The sequence below is a fragment of the Labeo rohita genome, chromosome 6, assembly GCF_022985175.1.
Source record: "Labeo rohita strain BAU-BD-2019 chromosome 6, IGBB_LRoh.1.0, whole genome shotgun sequence".
Lineage (NCBI taxonomy): Eukaryota > Metazoa > Chordata > Actinopteri > Cypriniformes > Cyprinidae > Labeo > Labeo rohita.
Genome location: NC_066874.1, coordinates 1,347,145 through 1,373,326, shown reverse-complemented (window position 1 = coordinate 1,373,326; position 26,182 = coordinate 1,347,145). Strand labels below are relative to the sequence as shown.

Sequence of the window (26,182 nt, the reverse complement as noted above, 5' to 3'; positions counted from 1 at the left end):
TTTTAATTTTTTTAACGTGGCACTAAAATGCTGTCGACCTATACAGTGTGGACTTCATCAAAAACTACTGTAAACAAGTTCCAAATACTTTTATTTAAACATAATTTAAATTTTATTTATTAAACATAATTTAATGATTTTTTTTAGAAGGGATATTAGAACTTTTGAGTAATCACTTTGTTAGACTAAAAAATAATACAAAAAATAAATATATATTTTTTTCTCTCAGTTAAATATAGTACTTTAAGGTGTTTTTTTTTTTTTTTTGTGCTGTCAAATTGCATCCAAAATAAAACATTTACGTGTATTTACATCCATAAATTTATATTCATATATTTTTTTATTATATATAAAAAGATGCTTAACATGTATGTTTGTGTATTTATAAATACATAAATATACACAGTACACACATATACTATGTAAACAAAATATTTTATTTTGGATGCAAGTAATTGCTTGACAGCACTATTTATTTATAAATTATTTAATTATTTTGAAAACATTTATACAAGGCTGAGAATATTTATTAAATAGGGTCAATAATGATTTCATGATGACTTAAGGTGGTGGGAATAAGTTTGTCATCTTATCAGCATTCATTAATGGAAAAAAAGATGAAAAAGTTTTTATATTTTTTTTTTTTTAAAAAGGAATCACATGCATAATCAGTGAATTTGAGCCTGCAGACACTAAAAGAATAACAATAAAACATCATATAAAATACCCAGCAGTACAATCTTCTGGAATAATTTCTTTATAAAGGACTTGTTTTTGATTAGTGACACCAAAAAGAACAGAGCAACATCATGCTAGTCTAATAATTTAAAACCAACAATCATATTTACATTATTCATTTGCTGTACATGTGTGTCGTCGGGGGGGAATTACAGATTGATGTGAAATGTCTTTTACAAACCCATTTTTCACCCAACACTTGGTTTGTCTGGTAACACATTCAGGGCAATAATAACCGGCGTTCGTTTTCACAGTACTGAGAGTTTGTCACATTATTAATGAAATAAATAGAAGCGCTTTCGACTCCGTATGCTACAGTTGCAATCGCTGCTGCATGTTGGTTGCATAATCGCTGTAAGTGAGCAGAATCCTGCGTCCCTGAATACTGCTGTAGTGTTTCAGAAAGAGATGAAGAGACAGAGATGAAGGAGAATGTGGCGTTAGACACATTTACAGCCCTGAAAGATGCGATTGTGCGCAAACACTGTCATTAAAGGGGCCTTATCAGCAGTTATTTTTATCCACAAGGTCAGCTTATAATGTGAGACAAGGGGTTTTTGCTTCTGCACCCATATAAACGTCTTTTTATGCAAAATGAGTGTTGTCGGTTCAATCTGGTTTTTAACTGCGCCATCCTTCAACAACAGCCTCTTTGTAAAGATGCATCACACTTTGACAGATTCATAAATCAGTCTTAAATGGTTCAGATCAGTCATTTCTAACAGCACAAGCTTTCACACACTTTACTCTTACATTTTCTGCTGGTGTTCAGACTGTTTGATTTGGAAGCTTATTTCAGCAACGGGATAAAAAATAATAACTCTGACTTTTTTTCTCACAATTCTAAAGAAACTTGGGGAAACTGGGGAAGAAATTCAGAATTGTGACTAAAACCTGATAATTCTGACTTTTTTCTGATTTTATCTCACAATATCAGACTTTCGTTTTTAGCATTATGAGATATAAACTTGTAATTGAGAGGATAAAAGTTGCAATTACCATTTTCCACCCAGAATTTATGGCAGAACTAAAAAACAGAATTGAGATGTAAACTCAAAATGAAAAAAAAAAAAAAAAAAAAAAAAAAAAAAGTTAGCTTGGAATTGCATAAAAGTCAAAATTCTCATTTTATATCTCGCAAGTCTAAGTTTTTCCTCAGAATTGCAAAATAAGTCTGAATTGTGAGAAAAAGTTTTTTTAAACATCTATAGTTTGATATCATGGCCCAAGATTCTCAACACTGAATAGGCATTAACGTGTTAATACACGTTAATCTAGAAAGCTGAAGTGCAGAACGAGTTGTTTTTGCAGCGTAGGGTCAAAAAATGAACGCTCCATCACTTTGCTGGATTATTCCTCACATACCAGAAAATAAACATGAACAAAAACAGAATAAATCAGGTGCAGTCTGATGAATCCGGAGGCTCATTTAGCAAATGATGTGTCACTAATATGAAAAATTGTGTTGCAAAAATACAGTTGCATGGTAAAATGTCCGAATTGATCCACCGTTGGCAGACGTTAATATTGGACCCTGGATTCTGTGATTGAGCGAAGCGAGCGTCGATTCCTCACGATACGACCCCTTTAGAAAGAGTAGTGAAGCTGCGATGAAATGAAGCAGAAATGCGAAAGGCAGAAACACTACCGTGTGTTACAGCTACTCGTCTCGCCTCCGTAGCAGCTGTTCAGAAAAAAGCACGAGAAATCAAAATGAGGTATACCTGTTTAGGGAGGTTTATGGTTATTTCAGCATAATTCCTCATAAATCGGCGTGATTCGCGGCTGAACGGCGGACATTCAGAAGTGTCTCGTATTGGCATGACCGTAATGATTCGCAGCAAACAGCAAACGCAGTTCAGAGTTTCGCCCTTTTTATACTAAAATCATATGAGCTGCTGTTCATATAAAACACAAAAGTCTTTCCTTTATGCATAAAAGAGGTTTTGGTGCAAACGGAGACGTCCGTGTGTGTTTCGTCTCTTGAGTTCCTCCGTGTGTAAGTGCGAGTCGTTGAATCATTCCTGCGCTCGTTTTGCACGTCACGAGTCATTCGTAGTCCGTTTTTCTCTCGCACGTGCTGCGTTCTGATTGGCTGAGGGAACAGCATCATAGGCTGGATTCTTTAGGGGGGAAGTCCAGGTTGGTAACCATGGTGACGACGGAGAGGATGTCTTCGGGGGAGATGAGGTTGGTGTTGCGCTGCATTGAGATGATGCGCTCCTCCACGCATCCCGCAGACAGACGCGCCTCGGCCTCGTGGTCCCAGCACTCTTCTATGGTCTCGCAGAGCATCGCCAGACCCTACACATATACACATAAAAAATTTTAATGAAAGCTGTCCATGTGGTGTGCATCTCTTTTTCTGGAACTACATAAATAAAACCTCATGCATTTTTGAGTGTCTTGAGCTACAACAAAAACGAAAAAACCTAATCAACTGTACAAAGGGCCACATGACCAAATCACTAATTTGTTCACAAATCTGAAATCTGAAATTGACATATTATATATTTCATGCAACCTTATGTATGTGTGTATTTAGTATATGTAACTTTTTCATGAACATGAACATGTTAGTGTTGTTACTGTTAACTAAAACTATTGAAAACATTTAAAATAAAGGTGACACAGAAATATTAGGTAACAAAAAAAATGTTTTAATTCAGGTAATTTCAGATCACATTTTTCACTTAAAAAATTACAACAATTACTAAAACCCTAAAACTGAAACTCAAATGAAAAATAAGGCTAAAGAGAAATAAAAGATTAATAAATTAAACAAAAAAACACTAAAACTTAAAAAAAAAAAAAAAAAAAAAAAAGAAAGCCTAAAAAAAAAAAATAAACAATTCAAAATATTAAATAAATACTATAATAGTATATAAATAATATTCAAATAACACTGATGAGTTACTTTTATATTTATTCCATTTACTGACAAATGCAATTGGAAAACTTTATATTTCTATAGTCATATGGTTTTAATTCATTACGATATTAAGTTTCATGTTTCATGAAGATATTTTTTACATTTCCTACCATAAATATATCAAAACGTTTTTTTGATTAGTATATGCAACTTCTTTTGGACAACTTTAAAGTTGATTTTTTCAAAAAAAAAAAAAAAAAAATTTTTTTTTGCACCCTTAGATTTAAGATTTTCAAATAGTATCTCAGCCAAATATTGTCATATCCTAACAAACCACACATCAATGAAAAGTGTATTTATTTATTAGTAAGACTTTCTTTTTAATAAACTTCCCTGATGAACATGAATTAAAAAGTATACAGTATCAATTGAATTCATGTTGACTTTAAAATGCTAAAATGCAAAATATTTGTGAACATACAAAAACTATAATGTAGTCAGTGTAGTTTGTGTGTAGTACCGTATGTTTTAGCCAGTGTTCTCTGAATATGGGCCGTAGTTTCTTATGCACAACGACGTCCTGCATGTCCTCCAGAGACGGATGAAGACCAGCCTCCTCCTCAAACGGCAGACAGAACTCATCCACGGGACCTGAGACACAAACACATACAGATCAGCGCCGGTTTATCCCATGACGGTGGGCTCTGAGTGTGAGTGAATGAGTGTTTGTTACCATCGGCTGCTGTACAGCGAGTGGCCAGTTCCCACAGGACCAGACCCACGGCGTACATGTCGATTCTTAGAAACGCGTCACGCTGGAAACTGATCGCTCCTTCCAGCACCTCCGGAGCCATGTAACGGCGCGTTCCCACCTTTACACAAGACAAGCAATAAAACTCATTAATGATTAGTTAACACTTTAAATCTGTCAGTTATGGACCAATCAGTGAAGTTTTGCAATGAATTTCTGTTTTTAAGCACATGTAATAAACACTCACCTGTCCATGTGTGTCTCCTGTAGATTTCCCTGCTTCAAACTTGAGTGCCAGGCCAAAGTCAGCAATACAGGCGGTTAAATCATTCTTCAGTAACACATTCTTACTCTTGATATCTCTGAGAGACAGACAGAGAAAAAGAGAGAAGTTAAACTACATCTGAACTGGGGCCTAGGGATCATAGGAAAGTTTGGTGAAAAAAGTATAGATAAAACAACTAAATAAATCAGTATATTTTAATCAATACATACTCTAACAGTACTTTATCAAAGAAAAAACATAATGTAACTAAATTCTACATTTTATATATATAGTGAGAGAGAGAGGGGGAGAGGCCTGTTATAAAAATGTCAATAAATATTGTCAATCAAAATAACATAAAAAGATTAAAATAAATAAATATATACATTTTACAAAAATATGTTAATAAATAAGTTAACAAATAAATATTTATATAAATAAATAAAGCATACATCTAACAGTACATTACTATAACAAGTAGAAAATACAATATAGATACTAAAAGTTTCACAAATAATATTTCAACATATTTATATTATACAGTTTCACAGTATAATTTGTGTATTTATATATGAAAATATATAGATGCTACTTTAGAATGGGGTCCCCCCTCTAAGAAAACAAACAAAACAAAACAAAACAAAACAAAACAAAAAACGATTAAAAAATATATTAAAATACATTAAATTAAAATAAGTCAATACCAGTAAGTTTGTAAAAAAATAAATTAAATACATCTATACATTACTATAACGAATAGGGAAAAAAATAATAAAAATGTACCTTTATAGAAACCGAATATTATTATTATCTGGCTTCCAGTCTTTAACTGTATAAAACAGATTGTTTTGCTACTTGATATTAATATTACTATTTTAATGCATTATTTTAATTATGAGCAGACTGGTTTGTAGTGCAAACAGTTTTACTATTTACTGCATGTTGTTATTCATGTTATTTCCCTATAGCGGATAATGAACCAGAAGTCTCACCCATAAGCTTACTAAAAAAAAAACTTAAAAATCTTAAAAATCTGAATATTATGCTCCTATTGGAGATCTGCGGCATTGATTGAAAGCCCTGATCTGAATGAGAGGAGCGTTTTGTACCTGTGTGCAATGGCAGGTTTGTGACCGTCCTTCAGGTTGGGAATGTCCTCGTGTAAATACGCCAACCCGCGCACGAACGTCTGCGCTATCAGACACAGCTCATTCCACGACACAACATTCGCCTTCAGGAAATCCGTCAGTGAACCCTGAGTACAAACACACACGCAGATGATATGATCACATACTCCAACAGACGTGTGAATCAGTCATGCAACAGAGTAAGGTCATGTGGCAATAATGTAGAATACTACTGTTTAAAATGAAAAAGAAAAAAAACTGAATAGTATGCAGTTTTCTGAATAAAGCCTTATTTGCACAAAGGTGTGTGTGCATGTTCATACTTTCTCATGGTACGCTGTGATGAGCCAAAGCTCGATGTCGACTCCATTTCCTCTTTTTTCTGCTCCGATGAAGTGAAGGATATTTTCATGTTTCATTCCGATCAAACTATAAATCTCATATTCATTCTGCCATGACTGTTTATTCTGAGAGAGATCATAGACAATCACAGGTACATTTACTTACATTGCAAAGTACATTGCAAGTCGATTTACAAACAGTTGTGACGCTCATCAGTTGATTAAACAGACTAATGAACTATACTCCTTGATGGATAAATACGTTGATTGCTGTTATTAATTATTTGCTGAACATTGGTGTATTTTAATCACTGCAAACAAAAGCAACTAGATTTACATTTTCAGTCTTTGCAATGTAAATAAGTGCAAAAGACAATTGTAATTACGTAAAAATTACTTTCATAAACTTTATAAACTTTCATGTTTAATTCAATGCGTTATTTGCAGTTTGCAATTTCTGACTGAAAGTTTTCTATACCAACTTTTTTCAGTGTTATCAATCTTAGCATTTTGGACCCTAAAAGATGCTCAATAAAAATTATACAAGAAACCATGACTAGCATAAATGGATCTAGGGAATTAAAAAAACAGAATATGTAGAATATGATTCTTTTGATCATATTAGAGCTTGTAGGGTTTAAACATTTTATATGCACACAGTACAAATGAAGTCTACTGTCAAGCTGAATTAATTGCAGAAGCTTAACATTTTAGGTTAGAGGTTTATAACAAACACTAGATTCAGAGCACAATAATAAACCACTCTAGTTTTGAGTTACCACCAAACATGCCTTAACTACAGTAAACTACAGTTACCCACAAGCTTTTTGCTTATTGTATTATAAATTTCACAGCCATATAAATTCATCTATGCTGAAGCGGCAACATGGACAAACGGGTAATGAAATGTGTCGGGTACCTGCACAGGGAAGATTTTGACAGCCACGTGTTCGTTGAGCAGCTGTGCTTTCCAGACGCAGCCGAAGCGTCCGCGAGCCTTCAGCTCCAGCAGCTGCAGCGGCTTCTGGCCCAGTAACGGCGACGGAGGCGTCAGACCCGGGTCCTACAGACAACAAACACAACCGACTGAACACATGACTCATTCACACACATCAACACAAACACATACAGCGTCTGATGCAGGAGAACGAAAATATGAATCCATGCACACTAGAAATAAATAAATAAAGACCCCATATGCAGACGACAGCGACCGCATCACAAACTCATGACAGGATGAGAACTAAAGCATCGGCAGGGCAGGATGGGAGAATGTGTGAGGGAATGAAGCTCTTACCTCTATCATGATATGAAAGGCGTGCTAGCAAGAGAGGAACAGAGGGGTTTTACTGTTTCTAGCACACAAGCGCTGGGATGTGAATAAGAACAAGCTCTGAACATCACAGTGTGAGAATGAGAAACACTGATGAGAACTAGGGCTGGAAACTGATTCCAAAAAGAATCAATTACTCAATTCCAAGGCGTTGGGAATCGAGAGTCGATTCCAAACACTGGAATCGATCCCATCAAAGGGAATCGACTCCTCATTCAGAGCCGTATTCAGTTCAACAAAGCATATCTAAAAAGTACGAGTCTGTATGATTTTTTACATTTTCAAAAATCATGTTTTTTTTATTGTGTTATCATGTTTTTATTGTGTTTTATTGTGTTAGTTAGCTGTATTTTAGTTGTTTTTACTTTATTTCAAAATAACCCAACTGCAGTTTGATTGAGATTAAATGGAATGCACAATGAAAAAACATGATTTTTGAAAAATTAACAGTTATCTGTTTTTGCAAATGAACTCTTCAAATTAAAGCTTCATATTATGAGAAGGCTACTTTCTACGATCTTAATATCATGCAGTGCTGGCAAAATTAAGGTCCTCCGATCTAACAAACAAGGATCGAAAAAGAATCGAAAGCAGCAGTGAGGAACTGATTCTTGGAATCAAATCCCATAGATTCCAGAACCAGGAATCAGACTCGTTTCCAAAAAAAAGAGTTGAAAAGCCCTAGTGAGAACATATGACGGATTTCATATGCCATAATGAGACACTGACATGGAAATGGTTTCAACCAATCAAATCTCAGCACTGGTCAAGAAAGACCAATCACAATCCTCTGACTTAGTATACAACATGAAGATTGTTAAAAAATTATTTTGTTAGAAAATTCTGGGATGGTATGAATCCTTCAAATTAACAGATTTATTCTTTCTGGTGTATAAGTGTCTCTAATAAGACCTAATAAGACAATATATAAATAAAAATAAATAAAGATATTTGAATGTTGCTCAATCAGTCCCTCAGGAATAAGAAAATATAGTTAGAAACAAGCTAGAACACAGCAAAAAAGATCATATATATATATAAAAAGATCATATATATATATATATATATATATATATTTTTTTTTTTTTTTTTGCCAATTTGCTCATTCTCATTTAGTTTAAGTTGAAGTAATTTAAAACGATAAACTAAAACTTCATAAAAACTATATGGAATCTTTAAAAAAAAAAAAAAAACACACAAACAAAATTACTACAACTTTTTAGTAAAAGTCAAATGAAACAAAAAAACTAAAATAAAATTTAATTCAAAATATTAACAAAAAAGGTAATACAAGTAACACTGACTTGAAATGCAAAATGTCAAGATATTAAGACTTGTTCCAAAAAAAATTACTAAAATGAAATAAAATAAGTGCCAATAGGGTCAGAAAAACAAACTCTGTTTTGAATTAAGTTTATTTTTCTAACCCTACCGGCAGAAAATCACTTGTTTGCAGTGAAACATTTGCCGTCCATTGGTAGATTAATTGATTGTCATTATTATGAATGAGCAGCACAAAGACACGTGCATACACATTAATATCTGCACTGTTATGTGAAAGAGTCCCAAACGCTGCTGTTCTCTAAAATGCATCTCCAGACATTTCTCTTGAGTAAAAAGATGATATTAATATAGAGATACAGTACCTGTGACGGCACGAGCAGCGGCGGGTACGTCAGCTTCAGATGCCGGTACATCCAGAACGAGATGACGAGAATGACGGCAACAGCCATGATGGGTATCAGAGAGTAGAGCAACGTGGGAAAGAAATCTGGCTTTGGTGGAACAGGGTTCAACGTAGCTGGAGAAAGTAAGAGAGAGAAATTAGCTAAAAATATGAATTAAATCTGGATATTTAGAAAGCTAGCATTGCATACACTATTGCCCATAAATTTTCTTTTTAAAGAAATGAATACCTTTTTTCATCAAGGATGCATTAAATTGACCAAAAGTGACAGTAAAGGCATTTATAATGTTACAAAAAATTTCTACTCATTTACGAATCCAAAAAAATAAAATGCATCACAGTTCCCACAAAAAATATTGGGCAGCACAACTGTTTTCAGCATTGCTAAAAATGATAATGATGCATAAAAATCAGCTTTGCATCACAGGAATAAATTACATTTTACTATATATTCACATAAAAAGCAGATATTTTACAGATTTTACAGATACTTATTCTGTATTTATGACCAAATTAATACAGCCTTGGTGAGCAGAAGAGACTTTTAGCAGAAGAGATATCTCTGATCAACTAAACATTAATTTGGCCAAAACTGCCCATTTAAACAGGAAGAGACCATTAGACTGACATATAATGCACCGAATTACAGTTTGATTACTTTCAACATGACATTTATAGGTGGGTTTATCTGAAATAGTAGAAACTACAATAACAAGTCATCATGAAAAACTCTGCAAGTATATCAATAGACTTCAGAGAATGTGTGCAACTTTGTGATCACAATCTCAGTGGACCTTAAAATATAAAGTAGTTATTATTTCACAGAAGCTATATTTTAGATCCTGTATCTGGTCTTGTAGTGTCACAATCACGAAACACGCTTTACTGCTGCTAAAAGCGTTCGAAATCTGTCTAAAAATTAGTCTTGAAGTGTGCACAACGTCCAGATAATTTCACTCGGCACTGTGGTGAACACTCTGTTCTGTTTTTCTGTGATGATGCTTTGTTCCTGCTGAGCAGCTGCTTTTTTCATCTAAAGAAATGTACTTATCTTATTTTAGTTCCAGTCTCTGCAGCAGCAGCGCTTCACACTGAATATCTGAGTGTGTTTGTGTCTGAAGCTCTGAAGTGTGCGTTACTCACTCTGAATCATCTCTGGACTGTAGTGAAACTTCTCGTTGCACATGTTTCCCTCACAGCAGCAGAAGAAGACGTCAGGATTCTCCTTACGCTCCACACACTCATTGCTGCACACACACACAGACAACATGTGTCATCATCTGTTCACTACAAAACACACACACGACGCATCCAAGCAAGCGTTTGACCGTACCTGTCGTAGCAGTTGACGTCATCCAGCCAGCAGCCCTGCTTCACCATCTCGATGGTTCCTGAGCGGTTCTTCCAGGTGGAGAAACAGTGTCGTCGCTTGTCTTTCTCTCCGTAACACGATTCTATTCCGCTCCGGTTCGTCCCGTCCTTCTCCCAGCTCACATTATAATACGCACACTCCTGCGTCTCCGAGCGCCCCAGAATCGCACCTGAAGCACATATAAAAAAATAAAAATAATTAAAAACCTAAGCGCATATAAATCTTTAAAAAACGATTGATCAAAATTGTAGATTATTGGAGTACATTTCAAAGAAAATACTACTTTAGTCATTCTGTTTCATTCTGTTTCACGCTTAATTCAATGTTTCTTGCCATTTCTTTAGGTTCTTTCTGAGTGAAAATTGTCTCTTCTCTCATGTTTTTTCCCAGTGTGTCAAACTCAGCTTTTTGAATTGTTAAAAAAAATGCCTAAAAACTACACTTTCTGATTTAAATAACTATGAATAACATTAACGGACCTCTAAAGAATAAAAACATGCTCTGAAAGTGTAGATGATTCATTTACTTTAATTTTAGAGCTTTTGTTTTAAACAAACAAATTAAATACTAATCTAATGAATCATGCTCTTTTTCAGTGTAAAGCTGAGCATGCTGAATAGTATTTCTCTCACGTTTGATTTTAATAGTTGGATGTTGCTAAACTAACACACAGTGATCTAATAAGCATAAAAACATAAGATACAAACAGTGCGTCAAATTGTCCATTTCTAAAATGAGTTTTTATTGCGTCTGTCACAATACATTCTGGAACTGCATGCAACTCAGGTGAAAAAAAGTGCACTTCCATTATGTACTTTAAGTGCTCTGTTTTCATGCACTTATATACTAACGATTATTCTTTAGATAAACTTAAGATCATCTCAACTGTGCTATTTTTGGATGCCATGAATATGAACTAAAATGTGCTTTTAAGATACTATCTTAGTATTTTAAAAAATGTATTTAGTTACCACTTGTAGTGCATTTGAACCCAGCTTTCATATACTAGTACACGCAAATGTACTACAAGTGGTGACTGAATACATTTTATTTATTTAGTACAGTTAAGAAAACTTAAGATCTTAAGTCCATTTTAAGAAGTACTAAAAATATTTTTAGTACATTATGTACAAAATTAGTGCGCAAAAATAGCATAATGCACTTAAAGTGCACTTTTTTCACCTGGGAATGTTGCCTAAATCGGTGTGTCTCAAAAGGCAGCAAATTCATGCATGTCTTATATTTTGTATTTTATAATAATATTGCTTTTCTGCAATGATATTATAACTTTGTAAGGAACAGACTGAAATTTAAGATGTTGTTTACTGATAAGACATAAAATTTGGGTAAGTTATTGCTTTAAAAGCTAATAAAATTTTCAATGATGTTTAAACTCCACAGTTTAAAAGTCTTTTGATAAAAAAAAAAAGTAAAAACTAAAAACTAAAATCGTAAAATATTCAAGAATTTTCAGCATCATTACTCCAGTCTTCAGTGTCACATGATTCTTCAGAAGTCATTTTAATATGCTGATTTGCTACTCAAGAAACATTTCTGATTATTATCAATGTTGAAAACAGTTCTGCTTTTTCATATTTTGGTGGAAACTGTGATTCATTTTATTTTTCAGGATTCACAGATGAATAGAAAGTTCAAAACAAAAGCATTTATTAGAAATAGAGATCTGCTGTAACATCATAAATGTCTTTACTGACACTTTTGATCAATTTAACCTTTGACCTTGATGACCACTGTTAAGTTGTGCATTAATCTTACTGACTCCATACTTTTGAACGGCAGTATACATGTGCAGGAATGCCTGAGTGTGTGTGTGTTTGTGAAGGAAAGGGTTTGTATTTCATCCACAACAGCTCATTGAAGGGAAGGAATGCTAGAAAGGCGAGACGTGGAGCAATCGGACATTTGTGCTGACAGACGTCTTTGACCTCTCTCAATAATTCAACACGCCGAACAGATTTCCATTCACTTCAGCCCACTGAACATTCACCGAATTCCACGCAAGCGTCACTGAGACACAAACATTAAAAGCCTTCATCGGGCTGCAGGGCAGAGACGCGTGATTATGAAATAATTATGAGCTTTCAGAGTAATAGTTGACTTACTTTCATAAATCACAGGATTAAACAGGCCGACAGGCACTGATCTCTCACACGATGTTATCGAGCTTGTTCAGTTTCCAGCCGTTGGAAATATTTCTGCGCTGCATCATTTCTCTCCTAAATGTCACTTTCATTCTTCTGGAGTCACGTGTGAGTTTCTGAATGGTGTGTTTGTGCCTGCAGGAACCTTCTGATGTCTCAACATGCGTCTGCTTTCTCATTAAACTCGTATATCTTCTCTTAATGACCTCAATTAAGATAAAAATCATCAGTCTGTCTACATATTCCATTGAAGTCAATGGAAAGCTTTTATCAGTCCCTTTAATGTTTTCTTTTTGAAATCTGAACATGAACAATCAATCATCTGCACTGCCACACAAGCACAGCGCCTTATAGATGTCTCTGCATATTAAACTTGCAATTAAAAATCAAACACACACTATTACCAGCAGAGGGCGATGATGCTCAACCACTCACTAACCAACGAAAACAGCAATAATTGCACGCATTGTGTAGTCTACAATAAATCATTAAAGTGCAAAGATAATTAAACTAAGACAGACCTTTTGCAATAAAATACCCAGAAACACCTGCCTTACTGACCACAGAAATATCATCAAATTATGCAAACATACTTTAACAGTCATAGTTCGACTTCAAAATTTTCACATTTTTAATGTAGTGTCAAAATGTATATATAAACTTTTATGAACCAGATAAACTTTAGATGACTTGCATAATGTCAAAAACAGACAGTGCTTCAAAGACATTTTTGTTTTCTGACCGTTTGCTTAAAAGACTTTGTTTCATTTGGCATCTTTTATTCACTTTCTCTCTGCAGATTCAGATCAATTTCATCAGATCAAAACTTCAAAACTCCAGAACTGGATTTAAAACTTAAAGAAGCCTCAAGACTACATCAGAATTGAGTCTGTTCTGTAAACTGATCTATAATTAATCACTGAATGATATCAGTGAACATCCAGTCAAATGATCTCATCAAAACTGAATCAAGACCCATTTAACATGATCTGTTTTCCTTGAAATAATTTTCCTGTTTGATCACTTTTCGTATTTAATAAAAATCTGAACATGACATGTCATTTCCAGCACAGAATCACAAAGCACTTCCTCATAAAAGATCTTTTTTTATATAATAAAGGGAAGTCAATATGTGTGTGTGTTGTAGGCAGCGCCACAGACACACACACAAATGCCATATACTGTGGTAAGACCTTTTTTACCACCTAATCTGCTCAAATTTACCCACAATACTGTTCTTGAGCCATAAGCTGCCAACAGCAATCAATCAAACACCGTCAGCAGCAGAAACCCACAACAGGAACTACAGACGCAAGTGGAAACACACCTGGACCTGATGAGATACACTTTATTGACACATATAATATGAATTATTAAATAAAGTATAATTTCAAAAAAATATCACCTGAACGGAATAAATAAAAAGAATATATACAAATTCAAATATTTAAAAAAATTAAATGAAAATATAAAAAGTTAAAATTGTTCTTAAAAAAAATACACAAAATTTCTTCCTAAACACTTTTTATTAAAAATTTACTTTTTTTTTTTTTTAATTAAACAAATTTAGATACTGTAAAATGAAATTCCAGGACTTTCAAGGACTTTTCAAGCACTACTTTTTGGATTTTTTTTAAAGGACTTCAATCAGAGATCTCACTTATCAAACAATGTCTTATCTTTCAAGTTCTAAAAAAGATAAATAAAATATAAACAAATTTCTAAATATATTAGCTTTTTCTTTCTTTGTTTTTATAACTGTACTGCCTTAATGGTTTTATGTTTTCTACTGATTAAGAAAAAAAAAAAAAGAAATTGCGAAATTGCTCCGAAATTGTGATCTGAAACAATATTTTGCCATACACACTCCGAAGTCCCACAGTGAATGAAATGATTCGAGAACCATCATTTCAGATCAAGACTCAAGAGCATGTCACGAATCATTTGACTTAGACCTGGGAATTATTTTATTCAGATAGGGACTCCAAATCACGCATCATGAATCATTTGATTTGAATCAATTTGCGAAACGATTCACGAACCCGTTCTGATCTAAATTTTAAAAAAATAATAAAAATTGCGATACGCGCTCTGAAAACGATCTGAATCAAATGTTTTGCAATACTTGAAGTTTCAATCTAAACCAGACGATTTGAAATACACGATTTGAAGCCCCGATCTCAGACAAATTTGCGAAACTGCTCCGAAGTCCTGTCCTAGATCAAATGATTTGCGATATGCAATCCGACCGGAGCACTTAAAACTGATTCGGAGATTCGAAAAGCTCCATTTCACCCATCGTTATGTGCTTTTTAAAATAATTACAAACTAAAATAAGCGAAAAATGTGTGATGTTTTTTGAATTGCATGAATTTTGCATTAAAAGATATGTGCTTTTTGAAAAAATTAAACACTTACTTCAAAGATACATTGTCTTTTAATAATTTAAGTAATATGCTGTTTTCAAGGATTTTCCAGGTCTTAAATTTCAAAAAGTCAAATTCAAGTACTTCAAGCACTTTAAGCACCTTGTACAAACACTGTAAAATTAAAGTATAAAAATGGTTTGCATTCTAAAAGTGGTCATTATTAGTATTAGTACATTCATAATTTGAATGTAGTTCGTCTACATTAGTGTTAGCCACTGTGTGCCAATACCAGTGGCTCCTTTAGCTTGGAATAAGGATGGAGAAGCGCACCGGCGTGATCTGATCTGAATGAAGCGCTCGTACTCTCAGTAATGAGCTAATGTGGCTGGACACCAGGCCTGCTGGGACAGATGTGTAAATCACAGGCCAGTGCAGGAGGAGGCACTCAAATTTACAAGAACTACTGCAGGAAACCTTGCAGAGAGCCAAATCCAATACACAAAATCAATGCGCTCCCTCAGACGCTGAGCATACTGTACAATCAGCAATAAAACCCACATGGATAACTGAAGATACAAAAGAAAAGAGAGAAACACTTCATCTTCAACTACAGAGAGCAGAGAAGACCAGCAGATTTAATGACGCACTTCCACAATCAAACAAACAAAAATCAGGCAAAATTGTAAGTGTATTATGCTGAGAAAAATGTTTCATCTGAACTCCTTCAATCCAAATGACTAAAACACTCTCTAAAATGTTAAATACTGAACCTTTGAAATACAATTGAGCAATATCATTGAGATCAAGACTATGTTTTTTGCTTTTTTCTCCCATTTTCTATCAGGGGTACAGCAAACTTTGTTTTATTTTATTTCATGTATTTTTTTTTTTAGACTTTTAGTCAATAGAATTGAACCATTGTAAGAAACAACCCTGATTAAAGATCATAATTTTAAGCAATAATCATATTTTAAGAGCTTTCTTTTGCTTGCCATAGCATGCCTGTCATGTAAAGAGTTTTATGGCCAAAAGAATCCCGTATCACTACTTGGCATGTTTTGTCTCCTATTTAATTTTTGTTTAAATGTTTAAATGTAAACGTAAGTCAGCACTGACATTTCTCCACAGCGACTTACAAATGAGGAACATCTGAGAAATTTGTCATACAAGTCAATAATAGCTCACAATGCCAAGTTAAAAGCACAAACTAGATTAGACTCACGAATCTAAAGTAGGAAACTTTCCAAGACATGCAGATGCATATAAACTCTGAACTTTATATGGGCAAAAGTAAAAGTAAGTGCACCCTTTTGCAGTTACATTTCTAGATTTTGTGTTTGCATTTGTTTAACAGACAAACCGTAAGATCAAGACAAGTCTCTGATTCTCCAGTCTCACATCTGCTGGCAATATGAAAACTACTTCTTGTGGAATAAATAATGGAGCAAACTGTGAAGAAGAGCATTTTTTCCATTACTCTTTTGAAGTAGAAGTTTAGGAGATGTGAAAAGAATTTTGAGAAATGATTTAGATTTATTTATTTATTTATTTTTTTATACACCACATCTGGACTAATGTGGACTCCACAGTGAACTCAGCAAAAAGACGTTGTGCAGAAATATCACAATCGCAAGCTCATTAACATATGACCGCCCACATCTACATATTATATATACATAATCAATAAGGTTAGCAGATCATATCAAGTCTTAAAGGAACACTAACAAAAACAGCCAGTTTAATAGAGCGTTTCAGTTTGTAGTCAAAACCCAGAAGACAATTGTTTGAATCACCATTATTTATTTATTTATTTGAAATAATTATTATTGGTAACTAAATTACTATAGGCTGAAACTACTGCAGACTGAAACTAAAATTAAAACCATTTATATATTTATTTATTTATTATTTATTTATTTACATTGACACTTTACTTGAAATAAAATAAACATTAACTGAAGTAAAATTAAATATACAACATTTCTCATTTTAAGTTGAAACAAATAAAAACTACTTAAAATAAAAAACAGAATAAAACAAAAATAATTACTAAAAAACATAAAAATAAACACTAATTCAAAATAATAAAACCTATAACAGTATATTAAAGGTACTAAAATAATACTGTTATAATTATGTTTTATTGATTTTGATTTTTATTGATTTAGGAGTAAAACAAGGTCTGTGGTTACTGAAGAAATATTTTATAATGCAACAAACTATTATACCTTAAATATGAATTTTGAAATGACTTTCTGCTTTAGAAAATAAAAACTGCAAACAAGGACTATACTACTGAGATGTTTAAGAAGAAGTTTAAGTACCTCACAAATCAGTTGCTGTGTTTGTGTAGAAACCTTTATTTTTAAAGCACACAATGGTTTCATATTTGACAATTGAGGTATTAATGCATGTAGCTCATGTTGTAGAACAAAGAGTGAACGTCTAAAGTAATGTTAAAAAAACAGAAATCTGCTATAGACCCAGAGGAAATTCCTGAGGGAAGCCATGCTGAATTAGTCTCCTGGGTTTGCTGACAAATTGACGTCATGACTGAACAGCTCTATTGTAAGATTCAGGATGGAAAAAGACCATGAAAAATGAATTTATGACTCTTTTCAGCGCAAGAAAACTTGACTGATATTATAAGTGATTATTATAAGAGTGTGACACGTTTAAGACTTCTGGTTTACTGCCCCCGTATTTACATTCACAAACCAGCAGGACTCCCAGATCGCCATCATATTTTACAGACCATTCAAACACTTCACAGTTTCTCTCCAACACACACATGCTTGTGAGGTTCTGAATCTCTCTCTCTCGCTCTCGGTCTGTCTGTCTTCTCCAGTTTCTCTGTAGATTCATCAAATGAAATGCTTTCAGAGTCTATAACTCCTCCGTCTGCCAGAGGAACGTTCCCAGAGTTTGGCCTTCCTGCTCCGGACATGCTGGAGCCAGAGCGGCTGGACGGAGGGGCACATCTGTCTGAAACACAACCACCAACGCCACCCACATGCTGAGCGATCGGCAGAGACGGCTGCCCATCTGGGGCTACAGATGAGCCTTCTACACTTACAGAAACAGCTAGAACTCACACAGACAGACGATACTGTTGTTCCTCCTCATCAACAATCTGTTAAACATCATCACTGCATGACTGCGACGCTGGTGAATTTCAAGCACATTTACCCACAAAATCCTCATTACTGCAATGTGAAAATATTGTATTTAAATTGTATTTAATTTACGCTGACTCTAATAACAAATGACAGCATTTTGTGCAGTATCACGGCAATGAGAATTACATTAAAAAGCAAAAACAAATAAATAAAACTTATATATATCTATGAAAATGTGCTGAATTTCCATGAAAAAATAATGCCACAACACAAAAGATACTGGTTCTAAATAAAAGAGAATAACTTAAAAATCTTGTAAGTAATTCTCATTACCGTTATACTGTACAATCAGAATAAATTAAAGACAGTTTAAATAATTTAATATTTAACAACTTAATATTTAGCACCAAAATAATATAAAATAATAATATATTGATTTAAAAATTAAAGGGCTAGTTCACCCAAAAAAATTAAAGTTCTGTTATAAATTAATCACAGTTATGTTGTTCCAAACTGTTTCAGACCTTCTTCGAAACACAAATTTTAAAGATATTTTTGATGAAATCCATGAGCTCTCTGACCCTCCATAAACAGCCAGGGTCCTACCGTGGACAGAATTATTGAATATTATTATTTTTATTTATTTTTTTGTGCATAAAAAGAATTCTTGTATTGTCATAAAATTACGGTTGAACTACTGATGTCAGATGGACCATTTATATGATGTCCTTACTTCATTTCTGTGCCTTGACCGTGGACCCTTGCTGTCTATGTAGGGTCAGAAAGCTCTTGGATTTCATCAAAAATATCTTAATTTGTGAATGAAGGTCTTACGAATTTGGAACGACATGATGGTGAGTAATAATGACAGAATTTTCATTTGTAGGTGAACCCTTTAATTTTTAAAGCAATATATTATTATTTTACATTATTATTATACATTATTGTGGTGCTAAATATTCAGTTGTTAAATATTACATTAAATTGTCTTCATTCTGATTGTACAGTATTATAGAATTACATAAAATATATAACTTAAAAATGTGTCAAGAAAACAATGTCAATGCAAAAAAAAAAAAAAGTTTCTAAAAATAGGTATTTTTAGAAATTAGGCCATTAAAATTTGTTGAAAACCTAAATTAAAAATATATATTTTAATTGATTTTAGTTTATGCTGACTGTAATAATAAATATAGAACTTCATCTTAAAATACAGTAATATTTTCACTTAAAGTTTTTTTGATTTAAGAAGAAAGAATGAATCAATCAATGAAAAGAAAGAACATAATTCAGTCACAATTAAAAAATCCTGGTTCTAAAATAAGGTTTGCTTATTGTTTTTTTTTAGGTTCACAATGTTTTAAAATGTTAAGACTAGACTTAAAAATTGTATCCCTTTTCTTTTTTCGGCCAAAATAAATGAGCAGACATATGGAATTGATGCATCATCTTAGGATGCTGGAGAATGACTTTGATCAGTGGTGACCTGCTCTTAGAGTCGGTGTGTGAGGTTTGCTGGTGCAGGGATTTGCTCAGTGGCTGTAACCTTGGCATAAGTCTACGTGAACCCTACAGGCTTATGCTAAAGAGGATGAGGGCTGCTGTAGACCTTTGGCCTATTTCAGGGCTGGTTGAGTGTGAAGAGAGAGGGAGGGAGAGAGAGAAACAGAGAGAGAGCGCTGGAGTTTAGTAAACACCTTCACCTATCACTTCTGATGCTTCTGATAAATTCTGCATTTCACAGGAGCCACCAAACGACTGTTTGCAGACAGGTTTCCCATGTCAGGCTGCTTAAAACAAACTAAGTGCCACAAAGGCAATCTACAAAAGAATTAATTAATAAAAATAGACCCTTTAGAAATATATACCAGTAATATCAGCTTCAGCTACTGGAAAACACATATCAGCTCACCAGTGATTGTATATGTCTTGAAAGAATTACACACTCAACCTTGAAAAAGTGCATTTCTCAAGTGATACACCATAGTAAACACACACTGGTGAACCTCTATGAAGAAGCACATCAGACAGACGAAGCATACTGGTCTTTAATGGCATTAGTGTTATTCTGGCGTCAGACTCTGTAACCTTGAGCAGCGAAGCGTTCGGGCATCTTTAAAAAGACCAGTATAGTGACTAATCTGAACGAGCATCTGACCAAAGACCACATTATTGCCCACATCTGTGACTCTACAACTCATCTGCACCAAACTGTGGTATTCTCATTGTTCAGACTCTTTATCCATTTCTCTCTCTCTACATACACAACATCAAACACTGAATCTCTTCAGAGTTTAGTCTGAGGTGTTTTAGATGTGGGCTGTAGGGGTGGATGAGTTGATCACACGAAAAGCTCCTCCCATTTTGGTAAAAAAGCCAATGTAGGCCTAAAACAAGACTCCAACAATCAAAATCAAAATGCTTCAAAATAAATACATTTACCAGGTTAATAACAGGACAAGTTCACTGCACTTTTAAGCAAATTCATGAAAAAATCTTTACAGAAGTGTGAAAACATCATCATTTACAGGATGGATTTGAGTAGGTCATTAGAAATGTCTGGCACCTAAAATAATTAATTATTATTTAATGATTAAAGAAGATCTTCAATTTAGGAAGAACTGTTCATTCATCAGAGGTCAAATGTCAATACCATGCTGATTCTTCATGTACCACTGAACTAATTAATTTAAATTATTGCATGTTTACTTGAGGATGCAAAATGCGTAAACTATTGTTTACACATTTGGAGATCAGTGATTTCTAAAAAAAATAATACTTTTTTTTAAGCAAGGAAGTATTTGTTTAAAATTGTTCAAAGGTGACAGTAAAGACATTTATAATTTTACAGAACACTTCTACTTCAAGTAAATGTTCTTTAGAACTTTCTTATGTATTAAAGAAACCTAAAAAATAAAACTGTTCACGGTTTGCACAAAAATCTAAAGCAGCACAACTGTTTTCAACACTAATAATAATCAGAAATGTTTCTTGAGCGGCATATTAGAATGATTTCTGAAGAATCATGTGACACTGAAGACTGGAGCAATGATGCTGAAAATTCAGCTTTGATCACAGAAATAAATGACATTTTAACATATTCACATAGAAAATGGCCATTTTTAAACTGTAATAATATTTCACAGTATTGCTGTTTTTACCATGTTTTTAATTAAATAAATGCAGATTTCATGATCATAAGACACTTCTTGCAAAAACGTTGGGATGGTGGTAATATATGTGACCCTGGACCACAAAACCGTTCATAAGAGCAATTTTTTTTTAAATTGAAATGTATACATAATCTGAAAGCCAAATATATAAGCTTTCCTTGTATGGTTTGTTAGAATATGACAATATTTGGATGAAATACAACTATTTGAAAATCTGGAATCTAAAGGTGCAAAAAAAATTAAAATTAAATTAAATTAAATTAAAAAAAAAAAAAATCACCTTTAAAGTTGTCCAAATGAAGTTCTTAGCAATGCATATTACTAATCAAAAATTTCTGATATATTTACAGTAGGAAATTTACAAAGTGTCTTCATGGAACATGATCTTTACTAAATATACTAATGATTTTTGGTATAAAAGAAAAATCGATAATTTTGACCTATATTTTTGGCTGTGCTACTTAAGACTGGTTTTGTGGTCCAGGGTCACATATGTATATCTTAGATTCTTTCTGACATTAATATATCACATGTTGCCTATCAGAATAAACAGTCATTCTACTAACAATATGTGATTCGTTAATTAATTTAATAGCCCCAAAATAAAAATTCTTCAGAACATTCTTCCAGTGAATATTACAAAACCTCGAGTAACCTGCAAATTTGGAAAAAAAAAAAAAAAAAAAAATCATAAACATACTGAGACCTTAATGTACTGGACCTCAATTATCAGCAGAGTCCATCAGTAACATGTAACGCACGTCAACACGCGGCTGTAACAAGCAGCTCCTTGTGTCACTGGCAAAAGCTTTAAATTAATCCGATACAGCCGGAGTTACTCACAATCCATGACCAATGCTGGGGTCAAACGTGTGCGTGTTTGTCAACAAGCCGCAGTTGTGCAGCTTCTAATCAAAAAATGAATACATAAATAAACACTAGACATAATGCAGAAATGTCTACCCACCTGATGAACAGGATACGAGGAATATGGCCAAGGCCAGTTTGGTGTCTGTCCTCATTTTCGGTGCAGATTCTTGTACTGCAATAAATCCCAGCAACACCCAAGCTGATAATCCGCTCCCTCTAAAATTAATGTTTTAATATTGCCAAAAGCATTTATTTGTGAGCAAACAGGTCCGGATCAATGTGTAAGTCTGTAAGAGAGGTTTAGTGTTTGAGAGATTTGACAAATCCTCAGCCTGGAGGTCAGCGCGTGTGTTTCTGTTTGCATAGATGAAATATCAAACATTAATACAATCATACTGTATTAAAAAGTGACAGCGGCCTGCCCTGAAACTTATGCACTAATATCGATCAGTATCGATCGCTTTCGTCACATATAGAAACAGCGATCATTCCGAGTTCGTCGCCATACGCATGCTGAGAATTCCTATTCATGCTTCAAGTTCAAGAACATCCCGATATGATCTTCTGCTTCTTTGAAAAATGACTTGAATAAATCTGAAGATTTATATAATCGCAGTCATGATCTTCATTCCAGAACACACGAATATAATTCCAGCTCAGGGTTTAAATACACGAAGATCCGAAACGGCAACAACATCTAAAATAAACCAAACAAACCGAGTGTTTTATAGTGTCGGAAAGCCTGTATTCCTCCGTAAAATCCTAAGGCGCCTCTGAAACGCGCTTTTCCTTCGAATGATCCCAGATCAGTCACAAACGCCGCTTGAGATCAGATGATCGCGGTTCAGATGATTTCAGCTCCGTTTCTCGGTGTTTAAATGTCGTGGAATAAACCCTCGGAGGCGTCCATATATTCTCTCATGTGTCCTGAACACAACATGGCGAACAGCGCTGAGTGTTTTGGTTTTTTCCTCTCCTCCACTCCTCCTCCTTTCATCCACTCCTCCTTTTCTTTTCCAGAACAGCAAATAATTCCAGCTGGAGATTGTTTCGGAGTCGTTATTACTGTAGGGGGCGCTTGGTGGCCCTAAAACCGCCATTGCCTTCACACGACATTCAAATCTCCTAACGGTTTTTGTTTGAAAACAAATATATGAAAACTAAAAAGTGTAATATTTTGTAAAAAACTTTTGCAAGGATTGATTGGTGGCACGCACATTAAAATTTAAATTCCGCTATAACTGTAAAATTATTTTTTAAAAATAACTACCTAGTGATCACAAACGACTCTGATTGGTCCAACCGTACCCGCGCTGAGAAAAGTAACAGATATCATGTGACAGCGCTGTCCGCTTCAGCAGCGATATGCACCGTTCATAAATAATAAATAATGATACTTAAAATCCTTAATAGGCAAAATCCTTAAAATACACGGTGAAGAAATAAAACAAGACAAATATTATTTACACCCACCTAGTCCCCGCCCACTGTTTCGTGCCATTCTACTCGTTTGCTCTATTTCTAAGCTTCCACACGAAACGCTGAAAACAGTCATTTGATTGACAGCTCGAACGCAAAGCAAAGAGGTTTGCACCAGCTCGTATTACTACAAGCCCCGCCCTCAGCCCGATGACTGAAGGTTATGGACGGCTCAGCTGTCCAATGGAAGAACGCTTGTAAATAGCTCACACCAATCAGAGCAAAGAGTGATCAGGTGACCCGGGACTTGTCAGGCGGTTAAAAAAAGGCATTTCCACAGATTTATTGGCAGTAGCGAGTGCACCATTGCGAAAGCATTGTAGAGCATTTTTAAACAAGCCAACACTTTACTTTGAAATGTAATTATAAAGGAGTTTCTTATACTATGAATGGAAATATTATGATGCTAATTGTGTTTTTTCACAAATTAATTTCTTTATGTTAATTTCTCTAATAATGCTGAATAACCATCCAATTGGACATGTGGAGTACATCATGCCTATTATACTGCTAATTTGATTTGATTTATAAACCCATTATCAGTCAAATGAATCATAATTCATGTGTATTTAGTCATTAATTAAAAACAAATTCATCAATAAATAATATTGTTCCAGTAATGGTTCCAAGACTCAAAAGTATGATTTTTTTAAAATAAATATTTTATCATTATTATTTGACAAAAGCTGCTGACACACTTACAAAACATATTTTTTTGCTGAATAGCTATAAATGCTGATGATAAACAGAGTATTTCACAACAGATATTTCTTCAGTACTGACAAAAACTGAGAAAGAGCATTTGTCTCTTGAGGTTCACCCAGAATAATAATTCTGGCATCACTGTGTTCACACTTTTCAGGGGCCTATAAGGAAAGTGACTGATGACTGAGTGTCAAACTTCCAAAAATAAATAAATAAATAAATAAAAACCCCAAAAACTTAAAGAATAAATGTAGTCCTTACAACTCATGCATCGCAACATTTTCAGCTAATAACAACTTGCATTTGAATCTCTTTCACACAAAGTGTCATGTGGCTTCAGATGACTTGGAATATAATCCATTTTACTGCATGTAAAAGAGCAGATCAAAAATACACAATGTTTGTTGCACAAGAAAGTCAGTCATACAGGTTTAGACATGATGGTGACTAAATGATTTCAGAATGATCATTTTTGGTAATCCTTTAACGATGAAGATTATGGGTTACAGCTACACCTTCAATAAATAAACTCAAATGAACAGTCTACACTTGTTTTAAGTGTATTTTAGGCAGATATTTGGATATGATACAAGCACAACTGAAGTTAGTCTATTATTGGTGAAAGTGTTATTAAGGGCACACAGAAATATATATGGTCACTACTGCTGAGACATTTAGACACACTTAGACTGAATTTATGTTTTTTTAATGATCTTTAAAATCTTTTAATGTAAGGCACCTGCTTAAATGCTTCAAAAAAAAAAGAGTTGAATATAAATTGCAAGAATGAATTACTAATATGAATTTCTTTTTAATAATTTAATTTAAACAAATAAGTAACAATATAATATTTTTTAATAATAATAATAATAATAATAATAATATTTTTAATAGAAAAAACAGCTTCTTATACAACCATTAAAAGATTAAGTAATTTTTTTAATAAACAATTTGATGTGAATGTTTGTCTGTTTTCTTTAGTTGTTGTAATAAAACAAGGTGTCAGAAGCCTTTGGCCCTGACTGGAGATATTTCTAGGAGGAATATATATTACCAGAATTACTGAGCGTCCGGCGCTGACAGACAGACAGGACTGGGTTTATTTCTGCTGTGTGTTTGTGTTTAATGGTGCAGCGTTATGAACGGCACTCCTTAAGTCACCGAGGTTAAATAGTTCACAGCTGATTTTGATGGATGGTGTGTGTTGGGCGATAAATCGCAACACACACACACACACACACACACACACACTTAGTGATCCGCATTTATCCCTCACAGGAGGTCTGGCGCTCTTAACACTAAGACCACTGGCATGCTGTATTGTCAGTGGAGATTTGTCATGTACTTTTGGTGTGCAGTTATGGGAGTGTTTTCATGAAGGTCATGAATCTATCCATCTCTGTAGGATTAAATAGCTGAAATGTGAATAATGGACCACATGCAATACTGTACATGTCTGCTGTGTGTTTACTGTTCACTCATAAATCTAGCAGACTGGTCAACACTTCTGTGAAACTAACAATACACACAGCGGGTGAAAAGTCGCACACCTGAAGATCTCATTTCAGATCTATTTAAATGTTTTGTTTTTCTAAAGCAGAATATGAAAAATGGCATGATGTCCACATTCTCCTCATGTTCAACATTTTTAATAGGATTTGCTGACATCAGAAAAAAATATGATGATATATCATAATTTTATATTGTGATGGGTTTTTATTATTTATTTATTATTAAAAAATAATTTATAATTTTTTTTTAAAATAATTTATTATTATTATTATTATTATTATTATTATTATTATTATTATTTTTTTTT

The 26,182-nt window shown here is 33.8% G+C and overlaps 1 protein-coding gene across 2 annotated transcripts; it reads right to left on the bottom strand.

Annotated features, from left to right (window-relative positions):
• Window positions 1-416: 416 nt before the first annotated feature.
• On the bottom strand, window positions 417-23,154 carry acvr2ab (activin A receptor type 2Ab). 2 transcript variants are annotated; one of them, XM_051113440.1, is made up of 12 exons: window positions 22,277-23,154; window positions 10,448-10,655; window positions 10,258-10,361; window positions 9,074-9,228; window positions 7,392-7,415; window positions 7,014-7,157; window positions 6,077-6,220; window positions 5,736-5,881; window positions 4,609-4,723; window positions 4,344-4,482; window positions 4,131-4,261; window positions 417-3,042 (listed from the first exon to the last, which is right to left on the bottom strand). In XM_051113440.1, the coding sequence occupies exons 1-12, from the start codon at window positions 22,329-22,331 to the stop codon at window positions 2,848-2,850; spliced, it is 1,560 nt and encodes a 519-aa protein (XP_050969397.1). In that variant the 5' UTR covers window positions 22,332-23,154; the 3' UTR covers window positions 417-2,847. The 2 variants fall into 2 exon arrangements, with proteins under 2 accessions (XP_050969397.1, XP_050969398.1); XM_051113441.1 differs by lacking the exon at window positions 7,392-7,415 and having other exon boundaries at window positions 22,277-23,153.
• Window positions 23,155-26,182: the final 3,028 nt, after the last annotated feature.

Bases quoted from the DNA above. Each gene is read 5' to 3' on its own strand.
- acvr2ab (XM_051113440.1), bottom strand. From the start codon at position 22,331: ATGAGGACAGACACCAAACTGGCCTTGGCCATATTCCTCGTATCCTGT. The intron at 10,362-10,447 runs GTACGGTCAAAC...GTGTGTGTGCAG, and splicing joins GACGTCAACTGCTACGACAG to CAATGAGTGTGTGGAGCGTA. The intron at 4,262-4,343 runs GTAACAAACACT...TTTGTGTCTCAG, and splicing joins TCGCTGTACAGCAGCCGATG to GTCCCGTGGATGAGTTCTGT.